General features: G+C 41.7%; 1 protein-coding gene across 5 annotated transcripts; it reads right to left on the bottom strand.

Annotated features, from left to right (window-relative positions):
* Positions 1–4,999: 4,999 nt before the first annotated feature.
* Positions 5,000–26,746, bottom strand: LOC118105228 (FYVE, RhoGEF and PH domain-containing protein 5). Of its 5 annotated transcripts, none has more exons than XM_047339447.1 (21): positions 26,463–26,746; positions 22,946–25,553; positions 19,180–19,333; positions 18,360–18,418; positions 18,237–18,267; positions 17,452–17,603; positions 17,109–17,265; positions 14,666–14,753; positions 14,505–14,555; positions 13,995–14,053; positions 13,250–13,321; positions 12,954–13,022; positions 10,394–10,477; positions 10,017–10,096; positions 9,763–9,859; positions 9,157–9,294; positions 8,892–8,994; positions 7,809–7,945; positions 7,556–7,681; positions 6,720–6,868; positions 5,000–6,078 (listed from the first exon to the last, which is right to left on the bottom strand). In XM_047339447.1, exons 1-21 carry the CDS (start codon positions 26,530–26,532, stop codon positions 6,042–6,044), a joined length of 4,521 nt encoding a protein of 1,506 aa, XP_047195403.1. In that variant the 5' UTR covers positions 26,533–26,746; the 3' UTR covers positions 5,000–6,041. The 5 variants fall into 5 exon arrangements, with proteins under 5 accessions (XP_047195403.1, XP_035008637.2, XP_035008636.2 ...); XM_035152746.2 differs by having other exon boundaries at positions 7,583–7,681; positions 14,666–14,756; XM_035152745.2 differs by having other exon boundaries at positions 14,666–14,756.
* Positions 26,747–27,700: the final 954 nt, after the last annotated feature.

Raw genomic sequence — 27,700 nt, forward strand, 5'->3', positions numbered from 1 at the left:
CACACTCACACACACACCAGCTGTCCTATTCTGAATAAAGAGCCTGCCAATTATCATAATGCACGATCTGGACAGTTGTCCACTTGTTCTGCACACACACGCACACACACACACACGCTGCAGCCTAATACGTCTTTTTCCATTCACATGTCAGTGTGTGTTAATCACTGCAGACCTGTTTATCACCTGAGTTGAGAGGGAAACTACCTGCACGGTTGAATGAATACATGTACACGTGTAACAATAACAATCACACAGCAGTGTTGTGAGTCACAAAAACCAATGTGCAGTTGGATTTATTTCTTTTTACTTCTCACAATTTCTTTTTCCTCATGAATAAAATTACTCTTTTTGTTCTCAGGTCCATAAAAGTTTTTCAAGCATTTATATCTTAAAAAATATATAAATAAAACATTCTCCCTGCTGTCAGGAATACAGAATACTCCACTATTGTGATATCAGATCAGGTGGCACACACTTAGGAAAAGGTGGCACATTTAAATAAAGCCTGATCTCAAAAAGCAAATGCTCAAAATGAACTTGGGGTGGCCACTTACATTCCAGGGGTGTACGCCTGTCTGTTGTAGTGTTTTTAAGTTTACTTCTTAGTTGAAAGTCATAGCGACATATGGTGACCTATATTTCTGGTGTTTGATTTGTGTATGGGGTCTCCACAAATGTCAAAATTGACAGGAGTTGATTTGTCAGAATATACAGAGATCGTCTCCAAAGCGATTCACGGTCGCTCCATCATATAAATCCCAACGCAGACATCACTGGACTCCCCCGGTTACCATGTATATCTGCATTGCTGCTGAGAGTGCCCTAGATTGCTGTATCTTAGTCTCATATGTGGGGGAAGATTTTCTTTTCTTCTTTTTTTTCACATTTGTGTGGAAGGGGGGTGGGGTCACGTGGCTGGAAGGCTGCGGGGGCAGTTTTGAGGTTTGAGCTAAGGTTTGCTGCCGGTGAGGAGGTGGCAGATTTTTCTTCCTGCAGCCAAGAGGATCTGTTCTTGTTCTAAACTAAGCACAAGCACTTTAAAATTGTCCTTATAATGCATGCCTATATTCACACACCCCCATACTCCACCCCCTCACTCACACACGTGCACACGTGCGCGCGCACACACACACACTGTCGTGTCTCCATGACTTCGGAGGACTTAACATTGATTTCCTGGAGACTTACTCTAACCTTAACCTAAACTTAACTTTACAACATGTCTTCACCTTGAAATTGAATGATTTAGGTCATGTCCCCATAAGGAAGACAAGTCCCCATAATGTGACTGTGTTTAAACTAATTTTGGTCCCCACAACATGAGTAATACCTGGACCATAGGTTTGCGCAGATATCCTCATTAGGACTTTACACTGACTTCCATTCATTTTCAACAGCCAAAGAAAACCTTATCCCTAACATTAACCTTACCACAATTCACATCTCACCCCTAAACTTAACCAGGACCTCAGGAATTATGTTTTGCCTCATTAGAGCCAAGCTTTGGTCCCCATGTGGTCTAAGGGTTCTGACAAGGTCAGTGTTTATGCTAGAAAAGGTCTTTCAGAGGTAGAAAAAACAAGTATACACACACACGCACATACAGACATCCCTGTGCAAACCTCATTCATGCCAACTGAGCTATTCTCATCTTGATGACACAAATGAAATATTGACTGAAATGAACAAAGCTCTAAATAAAGAAAGCAGCAGAGAATTGCAGGGTGAGTCATAATTTAGTGTTTAGTTGAAGTTTACAAGTCTATGAAACTGAATGTGCTGCTGTGAGTTCAAGTTAAGTGAAACTTGCCAGGAGCAGACGGACACGGCACAGGTGTGTCAGTGTTCTCCCTCTCTGCTGAGGACTTGCATAACAGGCAGATTGTGAGTCATGGCAGACACAGGAAGTCTATAGCATAGACCAGGCGCATGTGAGCATGTGTGTCTGTGTGTGTGTGTTCTAAAGACCTCGCTGCTCACCGACTCCTCTCTGACTCTGACAGACACACATTCAAGGTCCAGGCAAGCCTCCCCTTCTGTTCTTCCTGGAGCAAACAGCCACACCCACACACATATATCCTGTCATTATCCACCTGTGGGATGTATAGGTTGTAGAACAGGCGGATGTTAAATTTAGCAAGAAGAGAGAGAGCAACGCAGAAACCCATAGGCATGGAGTCGAAGCATTCAGCTGTATGTCTCTGCCATGGTACGGTCGGGAGATAGTGAAAACATTTGAAGGTGAAATTGTAGTGAATTGATACAATCTGTGAATTTCATGAGAGTTGTGACCACGCCCAAGTTTCCCAAGATAAATCAAAAGCATAGCGATGATTAAAAAGTATTTTATTATATTATCTGGGCCCCTAAAGATAATGTTAATTAGCCGATTAGGAGATATCACTTGTTGGTTAACTTTCTAACTAATGATATCAGCACTATTAACCTGTGATTAAGGGTCATAAAAGTAGACATTGCTTCATTGTAGAGGGTTTCAAGCCAAAAAGAGATGACAATTCCATTTTTTTCCCAAACAAAATGTAAAACTGTCCTTTGTTTATACTTTATACCACTAAGGCTTCAAACGTTAAAGCAAAATAGGCAAAAATAGGCAGATTAAGAAACATGGTTGAATCTTACCTAACACAAGCAGTTATGTTAAGAGGGTAAGATATAGGTGAGAAGATTGATGTTGCTCTAATGCCTGAACCAGCATGTTAGCTCAAAGGCATAAAAATCCACCATCCCATTTTAACCTAATTGTAAAGTTATATCTGTATACAAAAACAACAGTGTTAAAACCAGAAATGCTTATTTCATGTGTTTATATGTTTGGTTTAAGTTAATTTCCTATACTGGAGTCTTCACTGGTTGCTTGGCAACTGCTACCAGGCAAAAGAATAGGGTCTTCATCCCATAATGCGCTATATATAAATGAAGGCCTTTTTTTTTACTTTTCAATTTATGTCTGGATTATGTATTTTACTTAGAAGTAGTGGTGGGGTGCATGTTGTCAATGATTGCTGTTTATCCCCTTTTTCATGCTAAGCTAAGCTAACTGGCTGCTGGCTACAGGTTTACTGTAATCGTCTCATTTTAAGTTTGGCAGGATAACAAAAAAAAGCACATTTGGCTAAAAGAATATACAGACAGAGTTTGACTCCCCTGGTGACAAGTACCAGACCTGCGGACCTACATTTCTCCTTGTTTCTCTGCAGACATGTGTTGCAGGAGAATGGAAAACAAAATGCAGACTCCATGTTAAGGCAAGGGGGATAATAAATGTTCAGTCAGGTGCAGGGTGTGCTGAAGGCTGTGTGTTTTTTCCTTCCCGCTGAGGGAGAGTGGGCTATTTAAAGCTTTAGGGGAGGTGGAATAGGTGTAACATTGACTTGGCAGTGTGGGCTGCAAAGAGTTTGCAAGGGACATTAGAGTGTGTCCTGCTATTCTTCCACCCTCTCCCCATCATATTTTTCAGTCTCCCTCTCCCCATCTCCGAGGGGTGCAGGGAATCAGGAGAAAAGGCGCAGACCCAGAACTGTCGAGCCAATGTCAAGTTGACACACCTATTTTCACAGCTCTCTCTCTCTCTCTCTCTCTCTCTCTCTCTCTCTCTCTCTCTCTCTCTCTCTCTCTCTCTCTCTCTGTCTCGTGTTTTTTGGTATGTTTATTTAAATCTCCAGGTATTATGTAATGAAATCTTCCCATTTGTCTTGAGGACCTGCTGCCCACACAACCCTGCAAAAAGATGAGAAGCCTCGCTGTTGTTACTCACGACACCGACACAAACAGTGCATTGGCTTCTCGTGCTGAAAGTGTGAGTCAGTCATTAAAAAAGTTCACACAACTCTGCTGTCAGAGCATCTTGGGTAAAAGAAAGAGAAAAGGCCACAGCTGAGCTCAGGTAATGCTTCACCTCCTCAGTCGTTAATGAGTCTCGCGGCTGTGCACATGTAACAGAGCCGAATGCATTCGACCTTATTGAGTAGGCTGGGTGTTTATGATTGATTATTTGCTTCTCTCTGCATTGTTCCTGCCCGCGGCAATATGGAAGTAAGCTCTGATTATGACACTGTTGCTGCCCCACTGTAAAGAAGAAAAAAAAGCCTCCACCATTCATCCCACTGCAAGCTCTCATTGCATTTCATTACTTGTTGTTTTAATTAACTAGCACAGAGAATCAATAAAGGTGTGACTGGACATTCCGGTTTTAGCCCAGTTTACTCTTCAGCGATCCTGTTTCTTGCTTCATTAGTGAAAAGAGAATAACAAACAGAAGTAAATACCATTAGAAATAAATATAAACTTGGTACGTGAAGTGATTTGAAGACAAAATCAAGTCATAAAATAGGGTTAATCCAGTGGAAGTTTGCAGTATATACAGGAAGTGTATGGTGATAAATGCTGTAATTGTGTTTTAGGAACATCAGTAAAGGCAAGAAAACACAACATAGATGGTAAAAGCAACAGAGGGAGAGAGAGCAGAGAATTGGGGCTAGAGGGGGGGAAGAGAGTGATGGATGGTCTGGCCTCTATGTAGGACGAAACGTCTGCAACTTTTCAGGAGCCCCAGAAAAAAAACTTTTCCGCCTGATATTATTCTGGGTCAGGAAGCCTCGGGGGGAGATGAGAAGCAGAACAGTCCTGGCCTTTCTCTGGCCACACTGGGCTGCGTATCACTGCATCCCTGGTGTCTTCCAGAGCAGCTCAGAGTGTGCTCTAATACGCTCACCAGCAGTTTCATCAGCACAGGCCACACATGCACTACATGCCAACGCAGACAGCATGCGCTCACATAGCAGGTGCTACAAGCGGAGTGCAAACAGTTTGGCAGCATAGTGGGGGAGTGTTTCCTATTTTAATGTATAAGCACCGAGCTCCATCAGCAAGGACACATGCGACAGGAAGTCAATGACAGCCTCCTGTCGTTTGGTGTTAAGTTCACCTGCCATCTAGAGGACATGAGGAGGATAGAGAGAAAACACAGACACAGACGGCTTCCATCAGTACGGCTTCCTTTACTTGATTTTAAAATAATAGTGTTAGAAATATACAGTACAAAGTCCAGGACACAGATTCTGCATGTCAGTGAAATCAGTGATCAGGGCAACAAATCTTTGCACAACAGGACACAGCATCTTTATACAAATATGAATTTATGATATACTTGTTATAGGTTAAATCTATAAAGATATATGTAACCCGTGTACTACTCCACAATTTCCCAACAAAAGAGCATGTTAAGTAAATTAAGTAATTTAAGTACAGTGGCTCTAGTTTTTGGCCTCTATCACTTTTCCAGGTTCATTCCTCTTCATGTAAGTGCAAAAAAAGCATAGAAACTATTCACTGGCAGCACCATCTCCAACAATACAGAGCTACACACACTTCTATACATATAAAAACATAGTAATTCTTTGATTCAGCCTGTGCTTCAAAGAATTAGTTATAGAAATGCATACACAAACTCACAATGAAACGAAGGCATAACTAATACATTTTTGAAACTGAAAATCAGGGTGTTCCAGATTCAGGCATTTCTGAGTGAGGTTGGAAATATTTGTTGTTTTTTTACACTTCCCTGAAAACAACAGTAAATTGACTGTGAATCTTACTGAAAACCTTTGTTTACAATGTCTTGAAATATTGGATATCTTGAAAAACAGTGGAGATCATAGAATATATATAATTTCTTTTCCAAAAATCCACAATCCATTGATTTGGGGGAATGTTGGTGATGACGTACAGGTCCCATGGATGTAATGTTCCACACCGGCAGGTATCTGGGCCATCGCCTCTCATGGCTCTCAGCATCACACCTGCTGTAACAGCAGCTGACAAAGTAGGTGAGCGTGTACCCGCACAAAGAACAAAATGTCTTCCTTTCATCAGTCAAGCCAAGAAGGTTACAGCTTCCAGACATAATCAAACACAGTTTTTTTATTCCCTGTCCGGCAATTTTGGTTTCACAGTGGGCAACAGGAGTATGGAGCAGAAGAAAGATGTTTATTTCCAGTGACTTTCCAGAGTAGCTGATCCTATAAAACTGTGGCCTCCTCCATGGCATTGACCCACCTGTATGAGGAGCAGAGTCTAAATTAGGAACAAGTTACAGCAGCAACTGCAAGTTTTATAAATGTGTCATCTCAGTCTGCTTCACCTTAAAACTACCAATCCTGTGCCTGTTAGCATACAACAACATCCTCAGGCATTTGGCCTTTATTGACAGGTCATTAAGTGGGAAATGGGGAGAGAGAATTGGTGACTAACAGATGAGTGTGCCAGGTGAGCTATAGCAGGTGTACCGCTATCATCAACTGAGCAATTATTATATATTACTCCCAAAAAATGTTTAAATGAGTATATCATGTCCAAGGGGATTAAGTTACAGAGTGCAGGGGTTAGCACTGACGCCTCACAGCAAGATGGTTAGCAGGTTGAATCCTGGTTCACAGTCTTTCTGTGTGGAACTTGCATGCTCCCCATTATCTCTACATCACCATACGTGTGTGAGTGATGAAGTCTGAGCCTGGACGTCAAACTCTAACTATGTTCTGCTGCTGTAATAAACATTTCAAACATAAGTTGTATGACTACATTGCAACAATCATAGTGTTACAGTGAGACAGTGTTTCCCAAATGAAGTTCCACTAATGCCTTTAAATTGTCGTTGATAAACATGTTGTAACGAGCTCTCAGTCAGGCATGCGTCTCACCTCTGTGCTGTGTAGTTGTCCTCAGCTTTAAAGGTGTAGTACAAAGTGTTTTTGTGGTAAAGCTGGAAGACGTTGGTCTCCTCTTCGTGTCTGTCAGGCAGCTTCACTGTAAAACCCAACAGAGGCAAACTCTCTGATGCTACTTTCTCCTGCAGATACAAAAAATCAATTAGGAAAAAAGATGTATTAAAAGATATAAGGATGTAACTGTTTTTTGCTCTTTTACTTATTTTTAGTTGAGTGGTGGCTACAACTACAACTAAAGCTGATGTCTCCTCACTATGTTAAGTGTGTTTGAGTGACTGAATATGAACTAGTATGTACTGTTTTCAGACATGAACTTCAGAAAATGTCAGAAAAATGTAGTCCCGACATTTTCCAGAGTTTTCCTTTCACATATGAAGAACACAGCAGGATACTGTTTGGGTCAGATGCCTTCACAATGACAGGAACATTTCCGGAACATTCACGAGAGGGCTGGCGTCTTGGTCGAGCATGTAGGAGGTAGGACATGACGTTTAAATTCTGCTGCAGAAACAAGTGTTACTAAATAATTATTACTAAAAGCTCTAGAATCTCATTGTTTTTCTAAACGACGTCAACTTGTATGGCTCCTCTTTTTAATCCTGAGATATTTGTTTTCTTCCAGTTTTGCGATTGTCACATGTTAGAAACATCAACACATCAAATTGAATTTCCAGACATTTTCCTGCTGTATTCTCACATGGGCTCACTCGGACATTTGCCTTCTCACATACAGTTTCAGGAAAATGTCCAGATTTCAGTGCATGTGTGAAAGCAGAGTAGGTTAAAGGGGAGTGCATGTTTCCCCTCACCTCTTGAGCTCGATAGGTGTAAAGCACCTTGTCTTTTAGAAGGAACCACAGTCTCTTCCAGTTCCGCTTGCTCTTCTTGCTGCGCTGTAGAGTGCCACTAACGGAGCCTTCCTCTGACACTGTCACCTGCACAACAGGAGCACTGTTACTCACCAAAACACAACAGAGTTGACATTCACATCACAGCATCAACTGTTCATTAATCTGCAGTCTGCAGTGAACACAGCTCCTTCACAGAGAGAGAAAGTTGTACCTGGTTGAAGGAGAGGGTGCCTTTCCGATGCCTCCAGATGTTTGGTGGATGAATGTTTTGGAACACAGCAGAGATAGGACGACTGGAGCGGTTTGCACGAGGGCTGCCTTTACCTGTCAGTGCAGACACATCTACACCTGCAGAGGCAGACAACTTCATATCAGCCAAAACACAGGACAGGTACAAATGAGGGTTGACTGTCTGAACTTTACTGCACCAGAGGCTATATCCATTTTTGTTACGTGATTGTAACAGTGGAAATGAAACAGTATGAATTCATGAACATCCATCCATCCATCCATTCATTATCTGAATCGCTATAATACTTGAAGGGGTAACAGGGAGCATCAAGACTAGAAAAGCGCTGTATAAAGATTCACATTCACACCTATGGTCAATTTGGAGTCACCGATTAATTTAACCCCAATCTGCATGTCTTTGGACTGTGGGAGGAAGCTGGAGAAAACCCATGCAGACACATGGAGAACATACAAACTGAGATTTCAACCAAGAACGTTCTTGCTGTAGAGTACTAAACACTGCACCAATTAAAGAATAGAATGGACTAGAGTTTAATTTTGCTGGTTTTATAAATTACACATATCGTTTTAGACAAATTATAGAGTAATCATAGTGAAAAACACTTAATTATGTATATTTTTGTGTGATCATACAATTGACACCAATGTGCCTTTAACTATAAAAGGTAAATGAGACTAGTTGTGCTATTAGCATGAATTTCACTAAATGCAGACTTTCTACTGTTATTTCTACTTTTCCAAATGTACTTCTTCCTGTATTTTAACTGTTAATGGTGAACTCCACCTGCATTTAGAACTGATGCCACTGATTAAGATGAGTGATGTAGTTACCATGTAGTGTGTAACCATACTCCCTCTTTTGGTTATAAGAAGAATAGCAACACTAACATTTGGGCGCTCACATGGAGACTAGGAGTCAAAATGATTGATAAAGAGTTTCCTGTTTCTCGCTCTGCGTCTGGACCTAGTTTTTGTGGGTTTGGTTATCCGGACTTAAATGACAATAACATTTTTGATCACAAAAAAAGCAGCATTTCCCCACCTCTCTTCTTTAGCTCATTGTAGCAGTGATCACACACTTTAGCCATGCGGTCCTTCATGTATTTCAGTGGATATCTGTTCCTGGAGCAGCTTCGACAGACAATCTGCAAAATCCAGGCACCACAGGGACAATGAAAACATCCAGCACACTCAGTGCTCTGGTCAAAGGCAAAGTTTACTGTATCCTGACTATATATAATATAATAAGTAAAAATAATAATATCAAAGTATCACAGAACGCTGTGTTGTAATTGCGTGTGACTCACTCTCCCACAGCCGTGACAGTGATGTCTACGAAGGGTGAGGCTGAAATCTGCCGTGCAGTTCATACACATCATCACTTGAGAGACTGGAACAAGTGTGGGAGCTTTCTCTCCGAGAGACAGATGCAGACGATCTCTGGCCTGAAACACACATTTAGCAATTTGAAACCCCTGCACGTAGTTTCTCATATCGCTGTGAAATGAAATGAATGAGAACCAGCGGCTGCACAGACAGAGGGAACCATTCAAAGAAGCATCATGTTGATGATAGGGTTGCATCATGTAACATAAGTCAGCATTAGAATACAGTGTTGATGAGTCAGTGTGAACCATATTGACATGTTTTGCATCATTGCCGATGCAGCCACACTTCTCTAAAGGAACACATGGTCTAACATGTGGTCGGCACAATGTTCTTGTGAAAGTGCAATCGTTTTAACCACCTGTATTAACTTTGTTAGTTAAAGTTAAATATCCATGGAGAATGTGGTGTTTTAAAGCCAACAGGCATATTTCAGGAATGGTTGACTGATCTGTTGGAGACTGAACTCCTCTGCCTCAGTTGTTTGACGGCAGACGATGATGAAAACAGAGGCAGAGTTAACTCACTTCTCCTGAGCAGCTGTTGAAGGCGGCAGATCCTCTGGTGTGTTCGGTGACAGTGCGGCTCAGAGTGTAAAACCAGTCCTCTCTTTCAATGAAAGAACTGCACAATGCACAAATAAATTCAATACAATATCATTACAGAGTTGATTTTACATATTATTAACACCAAATATGCAACAAAAATTATGTAACAGTCACTGATGATGAGAAATCTTGCACCTTACTAGTTATTACACGTCATTTAAACAGTGACCCACCTTGCAGACAAAGTGATGGAGATGTCTGTTCCTTCAATCTTCAGTGCATTTTGGACATTCTCTATGATGGGTTTACTGACCTGGGTAAGTAATCAGTTTAACATCACATCAAAATTCAGAAAGACAAAATAAGAGAGAGAGCAAAAAGCAAAGGACATAACTGAGGAACAAACAATTTTTTCTATTCTATTTTGTGTTATTTGTTGTTAGCACCATTTCACCATATCCACAAAAACAGGAAATACAACCTTCATGATTCACTGTTACAAATATTTTCAGTTTGTGTATCTGCTGTAAATACATTTTCAACCCCTGAGATCCCATTGTTAGAAATAAGAGAGATTACGACGTGGGGTGATTTGATGAAAGACTCTGACCTTTAACCCAGTGAGAGGCAGCGTGTTCTTCAGCCTGTATTTCCCATCCTGCTGAGGGTAGGTGTAGAGCAGCACGTCGTTCATCTGACAACAGATTTAACTTTAATCACTCACTGTGCATCTGAGGAATATTCAAGTCATTTTTAAATGCAGATGTGTGGACCTATTGACAGGATAAAATAAATCAGCTGCCCAGATTTCCTCATTCATGAATGTACAGCTTTTCTCCAGTAGATGGCAGTCTAGGCGCGCACACGCACACACACACTCACACTTAAGAGGTTAAACACAAAGTTTCAATTTAAAAATGTGTTTATTACTTTTTTTTGTCCGCATTAATACACAAAATCTACCGAGTGGATTTTCCATTAAACTTGGTGGAAGGATGTGATATGAGCCAAGAAAGAATCCATTAAAGTTTGGCACAGACCCGGACAAAGGGGTTGAGCAGACCTTTCTTTTTTTCTTTTTTCTTCTGCAATGCAGTTGGCTTTTCTATGAGGCTTGATTGAATTTAAGGGGACTGTTGGACTTTGGTGGAGGTACAGTTTGTGCTATACAGTGTCGGTCCAGCTGATACTTGACTTGGATGTTTGAGCTTCTCGTTGCAGGATGATGTAGAGTGAAGTAGAGTTTGATGCAAGAAGGCTGTTTGGATCAGGGAAAGTTTTTTCACGTGAGTTTAACATGTATATGTTCAAGTGGTATCTTGTAGGAGTTGTATATGTGTAGTGGGATATTGCAGGTATTTAACCTCTGTGGGTCTGTACCTATGTTGGGAGTCATTATGTTATAACACACCCGGGAAAACACACATGTTCACTTGTACAGCTCCTGAAGATACCATGACTTGGACGACTGAGAACAGATTCAATTGGGATCTATGACATCACAACTAGTTGCCAGTCATCACCAATAGGCAACTTTGATAACAAGTGTTGATGTGGAAACCTGCAGCCTCTAGTGTGTGTCCACTGGGGACAGACATTTCACTGAAGTAGGAGATTACTTAAAATCAGTGGTTGCACTTTTTAATTATTAATCCGAGCAGATCATTTGTATATGTCCTAAAATGTGACTGGAGGGGAACTACGCAGTTTAAACCCCTGCTCCCAGTTTTTACGATCATACATGACTGAGATACTTGAGTAAATAGATATCAAATTGCATCATTAACCTCTGTGTTATCTTTTTCCCAGTGTATCATTTTACTCACTGTCCCTGTGTGTTTTACTACCTGCTTCAGGAGACAGCCAGCTCCTGCACACTTGTTTTACTATGCCGTCTCCAACATTAATAACAGATAAAAACACGTGATCAGCAGCTGGTTGGCTAAACTTGCAGGATAGAAAGTTACGCAGCGATGATAACCGACATTCCTCCAGCAGAGACATTTACGAGCATTTTTAGTGTCAAGCCCAGATCACAAATTTCAAAGACGCCACAGGAGGGAGAGGCGGTGTGCTTTGATGATGCTCTATGGGTAATTTGCAAAGGCGTTTAATCTTTCCAATCTTTTTTTTAAAATCTCTCTTGATTACAATATTTTAGTGGCATCTCTTATCTTAAACAGTCTGTTGCTTGTGAAATTCATTACGTGGTGTTGACCTGGCAGGGAAGAAAGACCTGAATTATCCTTAGATTGTCACTTAGTTTTCATTTACAACTATATTTAGACTTTATTTATAAGATAGGTAATTTTATATTATTTCAGGTGGACGTTTAAGGATTAACAGATGGAAATTATCCGATACAGCTAGTTCTGGGTCATTTAGAGTATTTAGTCTGTTGATGCACTATGCGTACTGTCCAAAAGAGAAGGATCTGCATCTCCTTCCTCAACATCTGCTTGACTCCTACTTAGGCCCTGATCAGACCTGGTATTAACATCTGTCTCAGGTGAGCCGATCATAATAGGTCACAATAGAAAACTCTCTGTTTGTCAGCTCACAACTGGAATTAGTGTCTCCACGTGTCCACTTGTGAGCAGATCTCACTTCGCCCACTCTATATCCAAATAAACACGTTTATAATTTCTCTTTGCAAAGGCTTAATTATGTTTTTTAGCAGTTAGACTATAGACATGGGTCTGATGTCAGTGTGTGTGTGTGTGTGTGTGTGTGTGTGTGTGTGTGTGTGTGTGTGTGTGTGTGTGTGTGTGTGTGTGTGTGTGTGTGCGTGTGTGTGTGTGTGTGTGTTGGTGTGAAAAGGAAAGGGAGAGAGAGCTGGAGGTCAGGAGGAGATCAACCAAGAGGGATGCCACGTCTGAGCACGCCCTTGAATTCAAATGATCTTAGTGATCTGACAGCACTGTACATAGATGCTGAAGATACATTGGACTAATATTAGCTGACAGATGTACATGGACTGTATAGTTTATAAGGAGCTGCTGTTGACCTTCACTGTGCTGTCAGTAAAGACCTGGCTCAGGAAGTAAGCATTCACAAACATCCTGTGAGGAACCTCTGCTCTAAACAGCTCCGTCTGGACCCAGAAACATAAAAAATAATCTAACAGGTATCTCTTAACTTAAGTAATAAAAACAGGAAGAAGCATTTACCAAAAACAGATGCCTGGGCTGCTGACACTTCCTGCTGACCTTCATCAGGGTGCCCTCCTTCACAAAGACCTGGCAACAAAAAAAAGAAAACAAAGGGTTAAATCAAACTGAGCATTTCAGGTTGTCTGATCATGACACATACAGGACGTCTGCAGTTATTAACGTTGTTTTTATTCCGAGCCGGGTGGGGATTCCCGGCTGAGTGACTGAGTAAAGGCCAACACAGGGGTGGTGCAGGGCAGACAGGGTGGGCTGGCGAGCTTCAGACAGAAACAATGCTGTTATCAGAGTCGTACCCTGCCAGGCTGCAGCAGGTCGCGCTGGCCGTGAACACTGTACTCGATGTTGACCAGACGCAACAAGTTCTCCTGAGGAACAAAGAGAGAAAAGAAGAGGAAGAGGATTAGGATGCCAAGATAACAGAAATGATGAAAAAGCATAAGCAGTCAGACTTTTTCTTCTGGCTGTTTTCATTCATCATGCAGGCATGTAACTCTAAATACTGTAACAGTAGCCACCCAGTGTTACCGCACTGCAGTTGTCTATTAGTGCAGTTTCAGTCTACATATATTTTATTCAGACTTGACCTTTGACCTTTAACCACTGAAATCTAATCAGTTAATCTATGAATGGGACAGATGGACAAACAACTCGAAAACATATTGCCTCCAGCAACTGGCTATCACCGGTGTGGAGGCATAAAAAGTCACGAGAACATCAATTTCATCAGGGTTCATCCTCTGAGGACCATGCCTGTGAGCACTAACTGTTTTATTTCAGTCTTGACAAGAAGTGAAAAAGCATGGTGTGGTTATTTCTGTTTCTGCAATGGTAGAGGCTGTAACAACAAATTACTTGCATGAAAAGAGAAAAGACTATAACTAAATTTAAGGTGACTTTGGGCAAAGAAGATCCAAGTTGAAGAAATATACAGAATTAGACAGAAACCAGTCACACCATTGAAAGTACTAGGTTTATTGCAGATATGTTACATTTCTTTTCTGGATTCAAGGCTTACAAATGGAAACACATGAAACTTACCCCATGTTTTAAACTGTCGTTTACTTGATCCTCAATGTCCGACACAATCGCCACAGCCGCTGAACAAGAGAAACACAGACAGAGAAATCAGTTCATGTTACACAAGGGGACAGAGTCACAATGAATATTCATAATTCATGAGATGTTTCTTATTCCTCGCATCTGTGTCGAAAGTCACCACACATAAAAGTCAGAGTGAGTCAAGAGTGTGGATGTGACTGCATGTCTGGACTCGGGTGGCTCTCTTATCAAAGATACAGTCAGAGATAGTGTTGCTGCAACTTGCCTTCTCATGAATTACACATTGCCTTCACACAGAAGAGGGCTGGAATAGCTTCCTGGTGGGTTACCACCACAGACAAAGAAATCTAAATTGGCTCTCTCATGGCCATCTCTCCATGCCAAATGAGCACATATAAATTCCCTGTAAACACACAGTGACAAACAGAGGCCGGTAATGCTCTCCTGTGGTGACACAGAGCAGCTGAGGCTGCTGTTTGTTTATGGTACCTTGGGTGTCTTCATACTCCTTGGAATCAGGGGAGAGGTTGTTCAGGTAATCTGTGAGAGGGGTGAAATAAATTAATTCCTCCTAAGAGACAAGAATCAAACCACTATAGGAGAACTATATTCTTATTCAGAGGAGACCTGCGCAGTTCACTAATCCTCACCAGTGAGGAGCATCCGATACTGAACAACTCGCACAATGACCTGCAGGAGCTGCTGTTTGAGAGAAACCTTTTCCCCAACTGGACTTTGCTGCTGAGACATAAAGAAAAAACGAATTCAACCTTTCCGCTGTTCATTCAGGAGTCATTTAATGTAGAAGTTCACATGAATGCAAACAAATTCACATTTGATTCATTAAAACAGTCAAAGGTTGTTTAAAAAGTTTACAGAGGAAATCAAAGTTCTAATGAGGAGTAAATTATACAACACTGGACCACTGAGCACAACCACCAATCATATTCATGAACAAGGCTGCTGGTCAGCACAGTACTTTGCAGAATGAGTGTTTATGTGTGTGTGTGTGTGTGTGTGTGTGTGTGTGTGTGTGTGTGTGTGTGTGTGTGTGTGTGTGTGTGTGTGTGTGTGTGTGTGTGTGTGTGTGTGTGTGTGTGTGTGTGTGTTACTTGTATTACTGTTGTGGGGACACAGTCACATTGATAGATTAACATTAGATGTAGATATGAGGGTTTTCCCCCAAGTGATTAAAGTTCATCCTGAGGGACTTCTGCTCCTGCTCTTTGTAGAACAATGGATATCCATCGTGTATACATACTTATACAGATGTGCATGTGTGTGTATATTTGTATGTATATATATATATATATTTTTTTATCTTATTATTGAGTTTAATCTTTATTTAATTTGCACTTTTCACATTTCACTCTAAACCACATATGTAAATTTCATGGTCCTGACAGAGGAAAAGTCAAGCGATCACGATTCATCCTTCTTCCTCATTTCATGACAATCAGTTTAACACTCGTAGAGATATTTTAGTTTGGACCAGAGCCAAGGAACCGACTGCGTGGCTGACATCATCCTCCACAGAGCCACACTGCTGTAATGCATGTAATGAAATGTAATGTAATGATGTAGCTGCACTGGTATAGATACGGAGAGTGCCTCGGAGAATCCAAGGATTTATTAAACACTTTCTCGCAATAGAACCAAACAGAGAAATCTGCCCAGCTCTGCAAAGACTTCCTGCCAACTCCTCTCCTCAGTGGTCTATAAAATGAGGGGGAATTATAGCAAAGTCCTCAATCAATAGGATAAATGCATATGGCACGACTGGATTTCCCTCCACAATCCAAATAGATCATTAAAAAAAGGGCTGCACCACTGATCTCTGCCATGAATTTAGCAGCTGGCTGGGCTCTGTTGATTGTACATAAAGTAGTGAACAGATGCAGAAATCTCCCTGTTGAATGTTTAAGCATTTCATATAATAACATCCCGTTTTTTTAAAGCTTTATACCTTAAATCTATCAACTTAATATCTTCTCTAAGAACGTCTGTGGCAGACTGGTTTGAAAAACTGTTCATTTAATTGAGGCTAATTATAACTCCTCACTAAAGTGCACAGAAAAGCTGCTGGGAAAAGAATTCATTTTAATATTCCCCTGTTTTTAAAAACATGTTCAGTGGTGTTTCATTGTTGTTCCGAGTGGCTCATGCCAAACATATTTTTTCCTCACCAAAAATACATAAAGTTTATATTTTTCCTTTGAGGGTCATGACTGTTACACTTAACATCCAAGAACGCAGTGTAGTTCTTCCATTAAATTAAATTACTACTTCATTTAGCCTCATAAGTGACCTTTTGTTAAGGTTTGGATCTCTTGCTTTAAGTATCCCCGCCTCACAGACACACAAATATACACACATACACCAAACACACTTTGCCATTATCATCCCAGCTCTTGCAAAACATGCACTTCATCTTTGTCACTGCACATAACAAACACACACACAAACACACTGAACCCTGCAGATTAGAGATAACGTGCAGAGATAAGAAAGATAAAGATCAAATATCAAAGGTTGACACCAAATTTTGTCTCTGTTGTTTTTAATTTGAAACAGCAGCAATCTTTCACGACTGCATCTAGGTTTATGTTGAAGTACTCTCATTATTCCAAACGTTCCCATTGGGCATGTTTTCTTATTTTCATGCGGGCTCATTCCAAATTGTATTTTCTTACAGACTACTAATCAAGGGCAACACTGCAACGAGAGGAAGAGGAGGAGAAGAGCTGAGGAGGACCAAGATGAAGAAACTATGGAGGCTTTATGTGATGTGGAAAAAATACTTTGTGTATATGTATGTTAGAGATTTTTAACATTAATTGATACATAAATCCATGTTGTTCAAAATTCATAGCTGTGACTTTGTGGTGAATAAAGAAAGGTAAGTTTCACATTGCATGCATTGGAGAACATTTCATTCTCAAAAAGTTCGGACTTTTGTGATACATGTGTGAATACTTTGGATAATAAATTAGAATTTACATTAGATTTGTTTTTAAATATTGATTTTTATGGACTGTATTGTGTTGCATTACAGTTTAGTGTTTAGTGTAAGACAGTAGCTATCGGTCTGACCTCAAACTGGTGAACAATCGCAGCAAAGCAAGGTGAAGTCCGGCAGCTGTCCTCCAACAGGTTCATACTCCGGTCGTAGTGTCCGATGTAGGTGGTAAAAACCAAGAACTCTGCTTTTCTGGACAGGAAGATGTCAGCGATCCTCTGGCTCTCCTCCCTGAGTGGAGAAACAGTCATAGCAGTCAAAGCAGAATATAGCAGTTATATTTATGTGTGCTCCCTGTGGAACCATGAAAGAAGGATGAGGGCGGGGGGGGGGTTCCTTTAACTTGTGGCATATGGCTGCATGGATGTGTGCCAGTATTCCTTATTTCAGCAGCAGTGTGTACATGTGACGTCTCACCAGTGTCGGATTCGATTCTCCAGCTCGGTGAGGATTCTGCGGTGCAGGGTGTAAACGTCCGGAAGCTCGTTGAGAATCTCTCGTAGTCTCTCTTCCTCCACCACAGGTTCGCCCTCGTCCCCGACAGCCGCCCCCACCGCTTCCCGAAAGTCCTGGCACATAGGTATGGGAAGGTCAGTTCTTATCGCGTACGTTAAAATCTTACTAAACTTGCTGTTTCACTTAGGTCTGCATTTTCTTCCCTCCCACTGCAACTGAACAACAAGATAATATCTGACAGCAGGGTGTACATGAGCTATTATATCAAGGAATCTCTTTGAGCTGACACCGGTTTAATCCACACACCAGAGTGAGAGTGACTCTAGGTAGGGAAGTGAAAGAGCAGCACTTATTCCTGTCCTCATTACCTGTGATAAGGTGAGCAAGGCATTGACTGCTACAGTAGAGCTGCTCAGGGGCCAAAAGATCAGACTATGTTTGTTCTGTGCAACTTAGCACTTGCACTTTGCACTCAAGCTATGACCATGAACATAAGTGGTCATGCTCAGTGAACAGAAAAACTACATAAACAGCATTTAATAAAAGTTAAAATTAAGAATTGCAAATGAATAAATGTAATATGAATTTACTAAACAGATGTTAACATGTAAGGGAATTCAAGACGTGTAAAACTTAATCCTTTCTGCAGAAGTCTGACATTTTACTGATTGGAGCCTCACATAGAAACTAAGAAAATATCTGGACACACATATTACCTGAGTAAATCAAAATAAAAAATAACTCACTTCCTGAAGAAGCTTGAGGGCTTTCACGTGCCTGTGAACAGAAACATTTCCATTATTCAATAAGAACCTGATTATTTTTGACAGAGAGGTAGATATGTGTGAAAGGGGAATGAGTTAACTTACAATCTCTCTGTATCCACCAGTTCTTTCGCTACGTAAAAGGCTCTGGATCGTCCGTCAGCCTGTAAACGATCACATTATTAATTTGTAATAAGCCCAGGGTTAGGAGGAGCTGAAGCTGGCCCTCTCCACATCTTCTCTAAGCAGCAATCAAACTTCTAAATAACGAGGACAGTGTTGTAGTCGCGCATTAACCTCCATTAACCCACATTAAAATCCTGGCTTGGGAAAGCAGTCGCCCAACCTGAGAAACACTTCGCTTTGTTTTATTTGGTTGAATTCTGGTCTTTAAATATGTCTTTATTTCTAGCATAATGGAAAAGGTGACACCATCTCTTTATAAGTGCTGGTAAAAAACAAAACAGATTAAACTGGGAGTATAGAAGACTTAAAGGCGGAGATATTCTAAAGTAATTACTCAGTGATTAAGATAACTATAATATTAGAATCAAAGCGATCAATCAATCAATCAAAATTTATTTGTACAGCCCATATTCACAAATCACTATTTGTCTCATAGGTCCTAACAAGGTCCTCTGTCCTTAACCCTCAACAACAGGAAGGATAAACAACCCAAAAAAACCTATTAACAGGGGGAAGAGAAACACAGAGTTTACATTAGGGGACTCTTTCTCCTCCAATATTAGACGGCAGACAAGCTGTGTTTCAAAACATTATCCCGTCCTCACGCTGCTGTGAGACTATCCAGGCAAGATATTCAAATTGTATTTAGAAATACACACAACACATGTCACAACTATTCTATGCGTTAATACTATTTTTAACCTTGACACAAACTCAACTCCCATTTGCCAGAACTAACCTGTCTGTTATAATTGCTGTCTGCGCCTCCATCTTCCTCCTCGGAGGTGCGGCCCTGCTCCTCCTCACCCGTCGTCTCTCCCCTGACATCACCCACTGAACCAGTCTGTGGACTGACGGCCACCGAGCACACGTTGTAGGCTTCTGTGTAGGCACTGTGGGGAGAACCACAGGTGAAATACAGGGAACACACAGTTGATATATATCAATGATATGTACTGTGACAGTTTGCATATAATCACATTTACACATCTACACTTACTAATGCAGTAAGTAGAAAGCAATAACTAAAATCAATGAGGGTCAAGCAACAAACATGTTTCATAAGCTGCCTGAGTGTTGTGTCAGAAAACATTGATCCTCTATTGGGACAATGTCTCCTGACCTTTTCTTTAATCCTTTTTACGGGTAAGGGAGATGTGACGGTTTCCAGTATTTCACAAGACAAAAGGAATAATTACAAGAATGTGTGAAAAAATATTGAACAAATATTGTGTAAGAGAAAAATGTTCTTTCTCTTATTCCTTCACTCGTCTTGTGTCCCCTCAGATTTATCTTGGCACCACTTGGGGGGGTCTTGTTGCACATGTTGGGAAACACTGGTCTGGTCTGAAAGATTGACTTTCTGTTTTCATCATAAATTTGTTGTAGAATCTATGATCTCTATTAACCGTCAAGTAAAGCAGATGGAATTCATTTAAACCTCAAAGCCATTTTAAAGTCCTTTGAAAAATCACTATAATAAAAGTACAGCAATCAGTATTAGAAGCAAATATAAATAGATAAAGTATTACAGAAACCAATAAAGTCATCCTGAAAGGCCTACGGTGACAACTGATCCCAGTCAGGGATGCACGTCGGTGTTTTATGCGACGAGATTCTCTTCTGCAGGGAGCCCAAATGAATATGCTAATGTGCAGCTCAGCAGGGAGCGTACGCAGCGCAGATAAAAACACGTCCTTAAGTTACAGTAGTATTGCAGCAGACCTCTATGTGACCAATTGCCTTGACAATGATCCCGCCATGTTCCACTCCCAGCAGCAATGGACTGAATCCCACTGAGATGCAAATTAGCTGCATATGAAGGATATATTTGGGCCGTTCAGATCTCTGCATCGCACACATTAAAGCAGCATGGCCCATTACTGCTCATAGGGTCTAACTCTGGATGAGATACCAGGGATGCTTGAACCACAAACTACACGTTTCTATATTAGGCTTTTATATCACTCGCACTGTCTCCGTCACGTCTCACTGTCCTGCCATGTTGTTCAAAGGCTCAAGGCAATGGGGATAAATTACAGAAGGACATTTAAAAATGGATTATTTTTCTTTTTGCCTCAGGTTCCTTGTGAGCCGACGGTACAGTGATAAGAGTGATGGGGCAAATTTGCCAACGATCAAACTATGTGCTAATATTATCCCTTCAGGCTATCGTGAAGCTAAATCTTTTAGTCTTGGCAATTCAAATTTTAGCAAAATAAAGTTTCATAAACATCCACCGGACTGATATTGCTTTTCTGTGATTACAGTCTCTTCTTTCAGAAAACTATCATTCTAAAGCTACAACTTGCTTCTGTTTAGTGTTAGCTCAGAAAACCTGGGCACACATGATGTGAAACTTGTGCAACTGTTTGTGATTGAATAGCAGGACATAAAACTCTTATTTGCTCAAATGTACGTTAACAGTGGTACGTGGAATCTTTTTCACGTTCAGATTTTAAGGACTCAAGTCCACTTTGTTATTTGGAATCATTGTTGTTCTGAAAGAGGGTTTGGGTTTCTCTTCATCTGAGCTCTCTAGCAAACACCTGAAGGGTTAACTTGACTTGTATTGGAGCGAATCATAATTCCTTCCACCTTGACTAAAGCCTCAGTTCTGGCTGAAACAGACACAACAATCATGTTTCATCACTGATTTCATCTGGTGTTCCTTTAGTGATTGGGTTCCGTGTTCAACCTTGGTCTCATCAGATTGTAACATCATTTTTCAATGTGGTCTTGGGAGAATGGATTTTTTTTTCCTTGCAAAGTTAAGCCATTCTTGGATATGTTTTTATTCATGAGACAAGGCTTATCTCATCCCTCCATAGACCAAACATGCAGTATGAAGGCTATGAGAGATGGTTGTCACATACAGGGAGCAGCCAGTACTCGCCAGAAATTCCTGCAGTTTTTTAATGTGGCTTTATGCCTCTATGCAACCTCCCTGGCCAGTTTCCTCCTTCTTTTCTTAATTTGGGTGGATGTCCTGTTCATGGTATCGTCACTGCTGTTCAGTATTCTCTCCACTTGTTGATGATACAGTTCATGCTTTGAAGGTGCAGCAGGGTGCAATAAGAAGATGTCAAGAAACCCCGACAGGAACAGCTGTGGCCTACTTTATGAGTTAATCTGAGTCACGTTACTTCATAGCAGGTGTGTACACACTACTGTTTAGCATGAGTTTGAATATGAGTGGTTGATTTTGAATTCAGTTGTAAGTTATATGTTTTTCCTTTCAGTTTGTTTTTTATAAGTCACATTAAAGGATGAAAAAAAAAAGTTCTGGATTTATTCATCTTGTTTTTATCATAAACCCAGATTTTTACTGTAAAGCTAATGGTTTTGCTTGCACACACACCATGATGGTGAGCACGATGAGAGGGAACCACTGCAGTGAACAACTGCTGACTACAGAACATACTGAGATTGTATCTCAGCTTGTTGTTCTTCACTGGCTAGAGAAGAGCAATGACTCCAAAATGCTCTGACTATTAATCATCCTGAGCAGCCTGTATGATATGGGAACACACCAACAGGAATGGGGGGGGATGGGATTATGTCAGCACAGCACGGTTGATCATACCAACAAATAACACCACAGCACGCTAACAAGAAGCTCCACCAACAGCATCAACACAACAAGCTGTTTCTGCACCGAAGCAGATGATTTATGAATGAAACCACCCTGTGCTTAACTCAGACCTGAGGGGACCACCACCACCACCCCAAGTGTTTCCTCCTCCTCCACCACCCAACATGCCCCAACAACACAGGGATACATCACAGCTGGGGGTTTGCTGATCTCACTGCAATGAAAAGGGGAAGCTACTGTACAGCTCTTTCCTGTAAATCTGATCACCACAACCCTGCCGGCCGTGATCACGGCATCAGGGGACTCAACGTTATAAATAGTTATAAATCTTCCTCCCCAGGGGCATTGTTAAACCCACACAGTAGATGTAATAAAAAAAAGACCAGTGCTTGGTGTAAAAGGTGGTAAGGATCACTAACATAATGTCCAGCAGGATCACACATGAACACACACTTGAACAAAGGCTATGGATGACCAGTCGGTTGGTTGGTTTGTCCACCGCTTTGTTCTTAACTGAAATATCTCAACAGTCATTAAATTGAATGGTTCTAAGGGGTCTCTTAAGTTATAATGGTTGCAAGCACACCTGGCTTTAAAAAGCCAGGTGTGCTTGCACCTTGGTGGATTGCCATTTGTATGGCAGATTTGCCAGGTAGTAATCCATATAGGTGCATCACTATTACTACTATGTTCTTTTACTATATTGATAGTGCACCATAAATAACCAAAGACCAGATTTTTGTAGGTCAAATGCACATTTACCTGCCAATTCTTCTAGACAGCAAAGCGCCAACAATGCACCTGACCACACCTTATTTTAGGACCAACCTGCCCATGAGTGCTCAGATAGGTGCAACAACATGGGCAGTGGATTTGTACCACACTAGGGCCCATAGTCTTGTTTACATACCTTTCTGTTTCCTCTTCAGGTGACTGAGTTCTGCTCTTAAACCCTGGGAGGCTGCTCATATCCACATAACCGTCCGTGTCATTGGCAGACGACAGCACTCGATTGGAGGCTGGACGGTCAAAGAAGTCTGTGAAAGGTCCCCGTGGAATAGTCCTCCGCTGTGAGACCTGGACGTTCTCATAGTCTGAGCTGATGGCAGGAACATTCTCATAGTCGGAGGTATCTGTGTTGGGGAAGGAGATGGAGCGAGGCTTGGTCAGGGGAAGAGGTATGAAAGGCACACGGGAACGGTCCTCAAAGGACTCCACTCGGATGACGCTGCGATTGAGGAATGCCACAGCGTTGCTTTTTCTTTTGCTTTCGTTGTAGAGCAAGAAGTTGGAGGTCGGCTCAATTGAAACTTGATGTCTACTTGTAGAGTGTGAGTTGAGCTGCGGAGACCTACTTAAGCTGTGTCTATCTAAATCCAGCAGTCTGCTGGGCGTGTGGTGGCTGGACTCTGCTGAGGACTTGGAGGAACACGGGCTGACATCCACAACAGACTTGCTCTCAGTTTTCCGCCTGAACTTAAGCATCAGGAAACGCTTAATGGAGGATTTCTTTTTCCTGTTCTTCTCTGATGAGTCTCCCTCAATGAAAAGTGAGGGGGAACTCTTTGTGATGGGCCTCTTGGTGATGTAGGCCAGTTCAAATGGCGGAGGAATATCTACCACAGATGTTGGAGTGGACAGGCCACTGCATGACAGTGGAGAGCATCTGGAGAAGCTTCCAGAAGAACAAATGGCTCCTCTCTGTCTGTGAGGCTCTTCTTTGTCTCTGTAAGCACACAGAGGCATGTCTTGTGCCTCCATGGAGAGGGAGCGGGGGTACAAGGACAAATAGTGGGGTTTGGAATAGCTATTGTGCCGCACTGAGTTTAACATGGGGCTGCTGCTCAGAGCAGGTTGTCCGAACCCACTCATGTAGGGGCTCGGAACATACTGCATTCCTACCTCAGCCACGTTGTTATTAATATGGTGTGACATTGAGCGAATTTGCATCCTTGTGGCCTTTCTATCCAATGCAAAAATATTTCCATTGCCTGCACTGTGCCCCGGCTCCTCGTAAACATGATCATCAACGATGTCCTGCTCCGTATCAGTAGTGTCGTCCAGAAATGGGACTATGTGACCGTCCAAGTCATCATCGTCTCGAAAGACGTCTGAGTCGCTCGGGGAAAGTAGCTGGCTTACGGAGAGAGAAGAGGTCAGCGAGGTGTCAGTGTCCGTTGGCACTGAGATGGACACCAGCCTGAACCTCGGCTGGTAGTCCAAATCGTTCAAGAAGGCCTCTGTTGTATGAGCTTTGTGCTCTTCAGTTTTGAAAGACTGCCATTTCTGACATGTTCTTCTCACCTTGTTCTTCTCACCGTTTTCACAGCCGTATCCATCACTGTTAATAATTGTCACGTAATTCTCAAAAGATACACATTCGATTTGTCCATTTTCCGCCGTTTCCTCATAGTTCCCAGCTGATACAGACGAAAGCTTCTGAGGTGTTTGTGGACTATCTGGCACTCCATCGGCTTTGTTATTTCTTGCCATCATCTCTCTGTTAATAATGTCATTTGAAGAAACATAATAAGGCTCTTGGATTGAATCCTCCTCTAAGGCAACATGTTTCTTTGCTGTATCACAGAAGTGTTTCTGGTCTTCAGGGATAAAGTCATAAAAACTAATGTTCTGTAGGTTTTCGCCTTTTTCCTGCATTTTACGGCCACACCGCAACTTGAGGATGTTGCAAGTGATGCCACAGTCTGAAACAGATTCCTCCTCCCTCTCCTCTCCATCTGTTAGGAAACCTTGTTGTGTATCAGTGTCCTTCATGTTTTTGTTGATGGGGAAACCAGGTTCATCTGTGAGGGACTCAGTTAAATCATCTGCTGTGCAGTCGCCTGCTTCAACCTCCTTGATTTGGAGCTTTTCCTGCCTCTCCTTCACGTCTCGAATTACAGCAGAAGAGCCTCCCGCCTCCTCATCAATGCTATTAACGGAAATATCTCCCACTGAGAGGCCATCTGTGTCAGCCAGCGCCTCACCTGCATCACACCCTTCAGCGTCCATGTCCTCCGTTAGGTCTGCGTCAATCATTTCCACAACCTCCTTAGGGTCAGCCGTGAGTTCAGCACTGACCCACAGTGTTTCCAGGGAGTCCGGCTCCTCTGTTAACGCACTGTCCGTTAATCTCCAGTCCTCATCCATCTTCTGAATCACATCTTCTTCCATTTCCTTTTCTTCCTCTGTCACCTCTCCGTCCTCCAGCCCTCGTGACACATTCTGCAAATCCTTTAGTGGTGATTTTAGGACAGTGGTGTTAAATTGTTCCTCTGCTGTAATCCCTCCGTTTAGACCATTCTGCGTCTCGTGCTCTTCATCAGCCTCACCGTCTGAAGTTAGTAAACTGCCATTACTGCATACTCCTCGGTTGCCATTAATCTCTGGTGTGAGTTTAGGTTTCGGGGCGATGGTAGGTTTGGGACCCCTGGGTGCAGACATGAGAGGGGAGGGCAGCTTCAGGTTGGCGTGACAAACAAATCTTGTCGTCGGAGCAACAGAAGGCTTGGTGCAGTCTGACAGAACAACAGGAAAAGGAAACTGTAAGATTATGAGCTTTAAAATAGCAAACAGGTCATTTGTATTGTGTCCCTGTGACCTAAAACTGCACAAAGATTCCGTCTTCACGTGTAAATATATTTCAAGCTGATCATTTTAGGCAACCAACTGTACAGACCATGCAAGTCGACTGAAAGCTTCCTTAGTTAACATTTAAAAGCCGCTCAAAATAATTTAAAAAGATGCTCCTTAAAGATAAAGGTAATAGAATAGAAGAATGGCATCTATTCTTTCTAATAGAATACAAAAAAATCTAAGGGATTTCCCTGACTCACTTCCTGTGATTCAAAGGAGAGAAACCCCTCTCAGGCTGCTGCTGCTGCTTTTAGAGTGTTATTGTAAAAGCAGAATGTAATGACAAAAACACAACCTGTAGCTTATTTCATGTGTGTATAATAAATTGCACTGATAACATATAATCATTTGCAGAGAGGAACCTGGAATGAGGCTAATCAAGCATGACCAGCAAATTACTCTCACCCACCAAACCTATAAAACACATACTTCATGTACACTGCAGTGCAGCCGGCTGAGAACCCGAGTGGTTTGAGTTTTTACACCTAAAATGAGTTGTTTTTAGTTTTGCTTCACCACAGTGAAATGGTATGAAGTCGACAACCACCACTCTGATAAGCACAATAATCTCTATAATCACAGAGTTTCACTGCTTCATATGTTGTTGCCTCCACTGGATTCACCATCTATCCACAGGAATGTAGGAGAAACGGAGTAAATCAAAGAAAGATGAAAGATCTAAAACTCGGTGCTCTCTGTCAATCCTCTCTGTCGAACTTACGCATAAAAGCTTTACGTTAAATATCACATCCACATTAAAACCTCCCGTCTTTTCTAAATTAACGTCTCACCTGTGTTCATCTTGTCGAGGAAGCGAGCAGCTCCAACATCTCGCTCCAAAGAAGCAGCTGCGATACGCATCAAGTGAAAGAGCGGAGCGCGCAGCTAACTCCGTCCAACTGTCCACACACACACACACACACACACACACACACACACACACACACACACACACACACACACACACACACACACACACACACACACTGTGAGGGAGAGAGAGAGAGGGAGAGAGAGACGGACTGAACACAGCTCTCTCTTCCTCTGAGAGAGACGCTGCTCAGCTGATCGCTGTGCGTCCTGGACGCGACTGGAAACCAAATGGAAAGACGCTCGACCCCCTCCCCATCACACCACAGGACCCTCCTCACACAGCAGTAGCCCCAGTCCAGACTCCAGTGATGCAGATGTCTACATCAGCACATGCAAGTGAATTTAAAGGCTGATTCGTGTTTTTATGACCTGTTTTTTGGGTTGTTGCTCTGTCTGACCCATTGTGAACATGACATCTCAAGAACGCCTTGAGGGAAATTCTTCAGATTTGGTACAAACGTTCTGTTGAACTCAAGCATGAACTGATTTCATTGCGTGGATTGAAGGTGAAAAGTCAAGGTCGCTGTGATGACACAAAACACTTTTTCCGGCCTAGTAAATGCAGTATCTCAGGAACACTTTGAGGTAATTTATTCAAATTTGTTAAAATTTTCACTTTAACTCAAAGATGAAACCTGGAGATACAATTTACACAAATATTAATTTAGACTCACAGGTTAGATGATTAGATTAGGGTGGTCAAAGGTCAAGGTCACAATGGATTCACAAAACATGTTTTTACCTCTTGAAACTCAAGTCTGCCCTCACAGAATTTCTTTGAATTTTGACCAGATGTAAGATTACCTCAAAAGCGTCTGAAACTTTTCGGACTGAAACTTCACTGTTCGGTGGAGGCCACCTCATGGCTCTTATTCTAGTTATATATGGTGCGGTAATAGAACTATCTAGTGCAATCACAAACATCACCGCAGAATTCGAATAATAAAAGCATGTCCGTAAGAACTTTTCTTGCTTTACACATAACAACAACTTAATAGATTGTAACTAAATGTCTTCATTGATCATATATAGATAATTTACTAATGCTTGATTTATCAGTCGTAAGACACTAATGACTTTTGGGGTTGCCAGGTTGTGAAGTTCACTACCAATATCTAAGTGAACTGCAGGCTTATCAGAAAGTGAAAAGCCCAGG

The sequence above is a fragment of the Hippoglossus stenolepis genome, chromosome 3 (genome assembly GCF_022539355.2).
Source record: "Hippoglossus stenolepis isolate QCI-W04-F060 chromosome 3, HSTE1.2, whole genome shotgun sequence".
NCBI lineage: Eukaryota > Metazoa > Chordata > Actinopteri > Pleuronectiformes > Pleuronectidae > Hippoglossus > Hippoglossus stenolepis.

Excerpts from the sequence above, each read along its gene's own strand:
- LOC118105228 (XM_035152743.2), bottom strand. The coding sequence starts at position 26,532 with ATGCGTATCGCAGCTGCTTCTTTGGAGCGAGATGTTGGAGCTGCTCGC. Across the intron at positions 25,554-26,462 it reads CCTCGACAAGATGAACACAG|ACTGCACCAAGCCTTCTGTT; the intron begins GTGAGACGTTAA and ends TTGTTCTGTCAG. Across the intron at positions 8,995-9,156 it reads ACTGTCACGGCTGTGGGAGA|ATTGTCTGTCGAAGCTGCTC; the intron begins GTGAGTCACACG and ends TGGATTTTGCAG.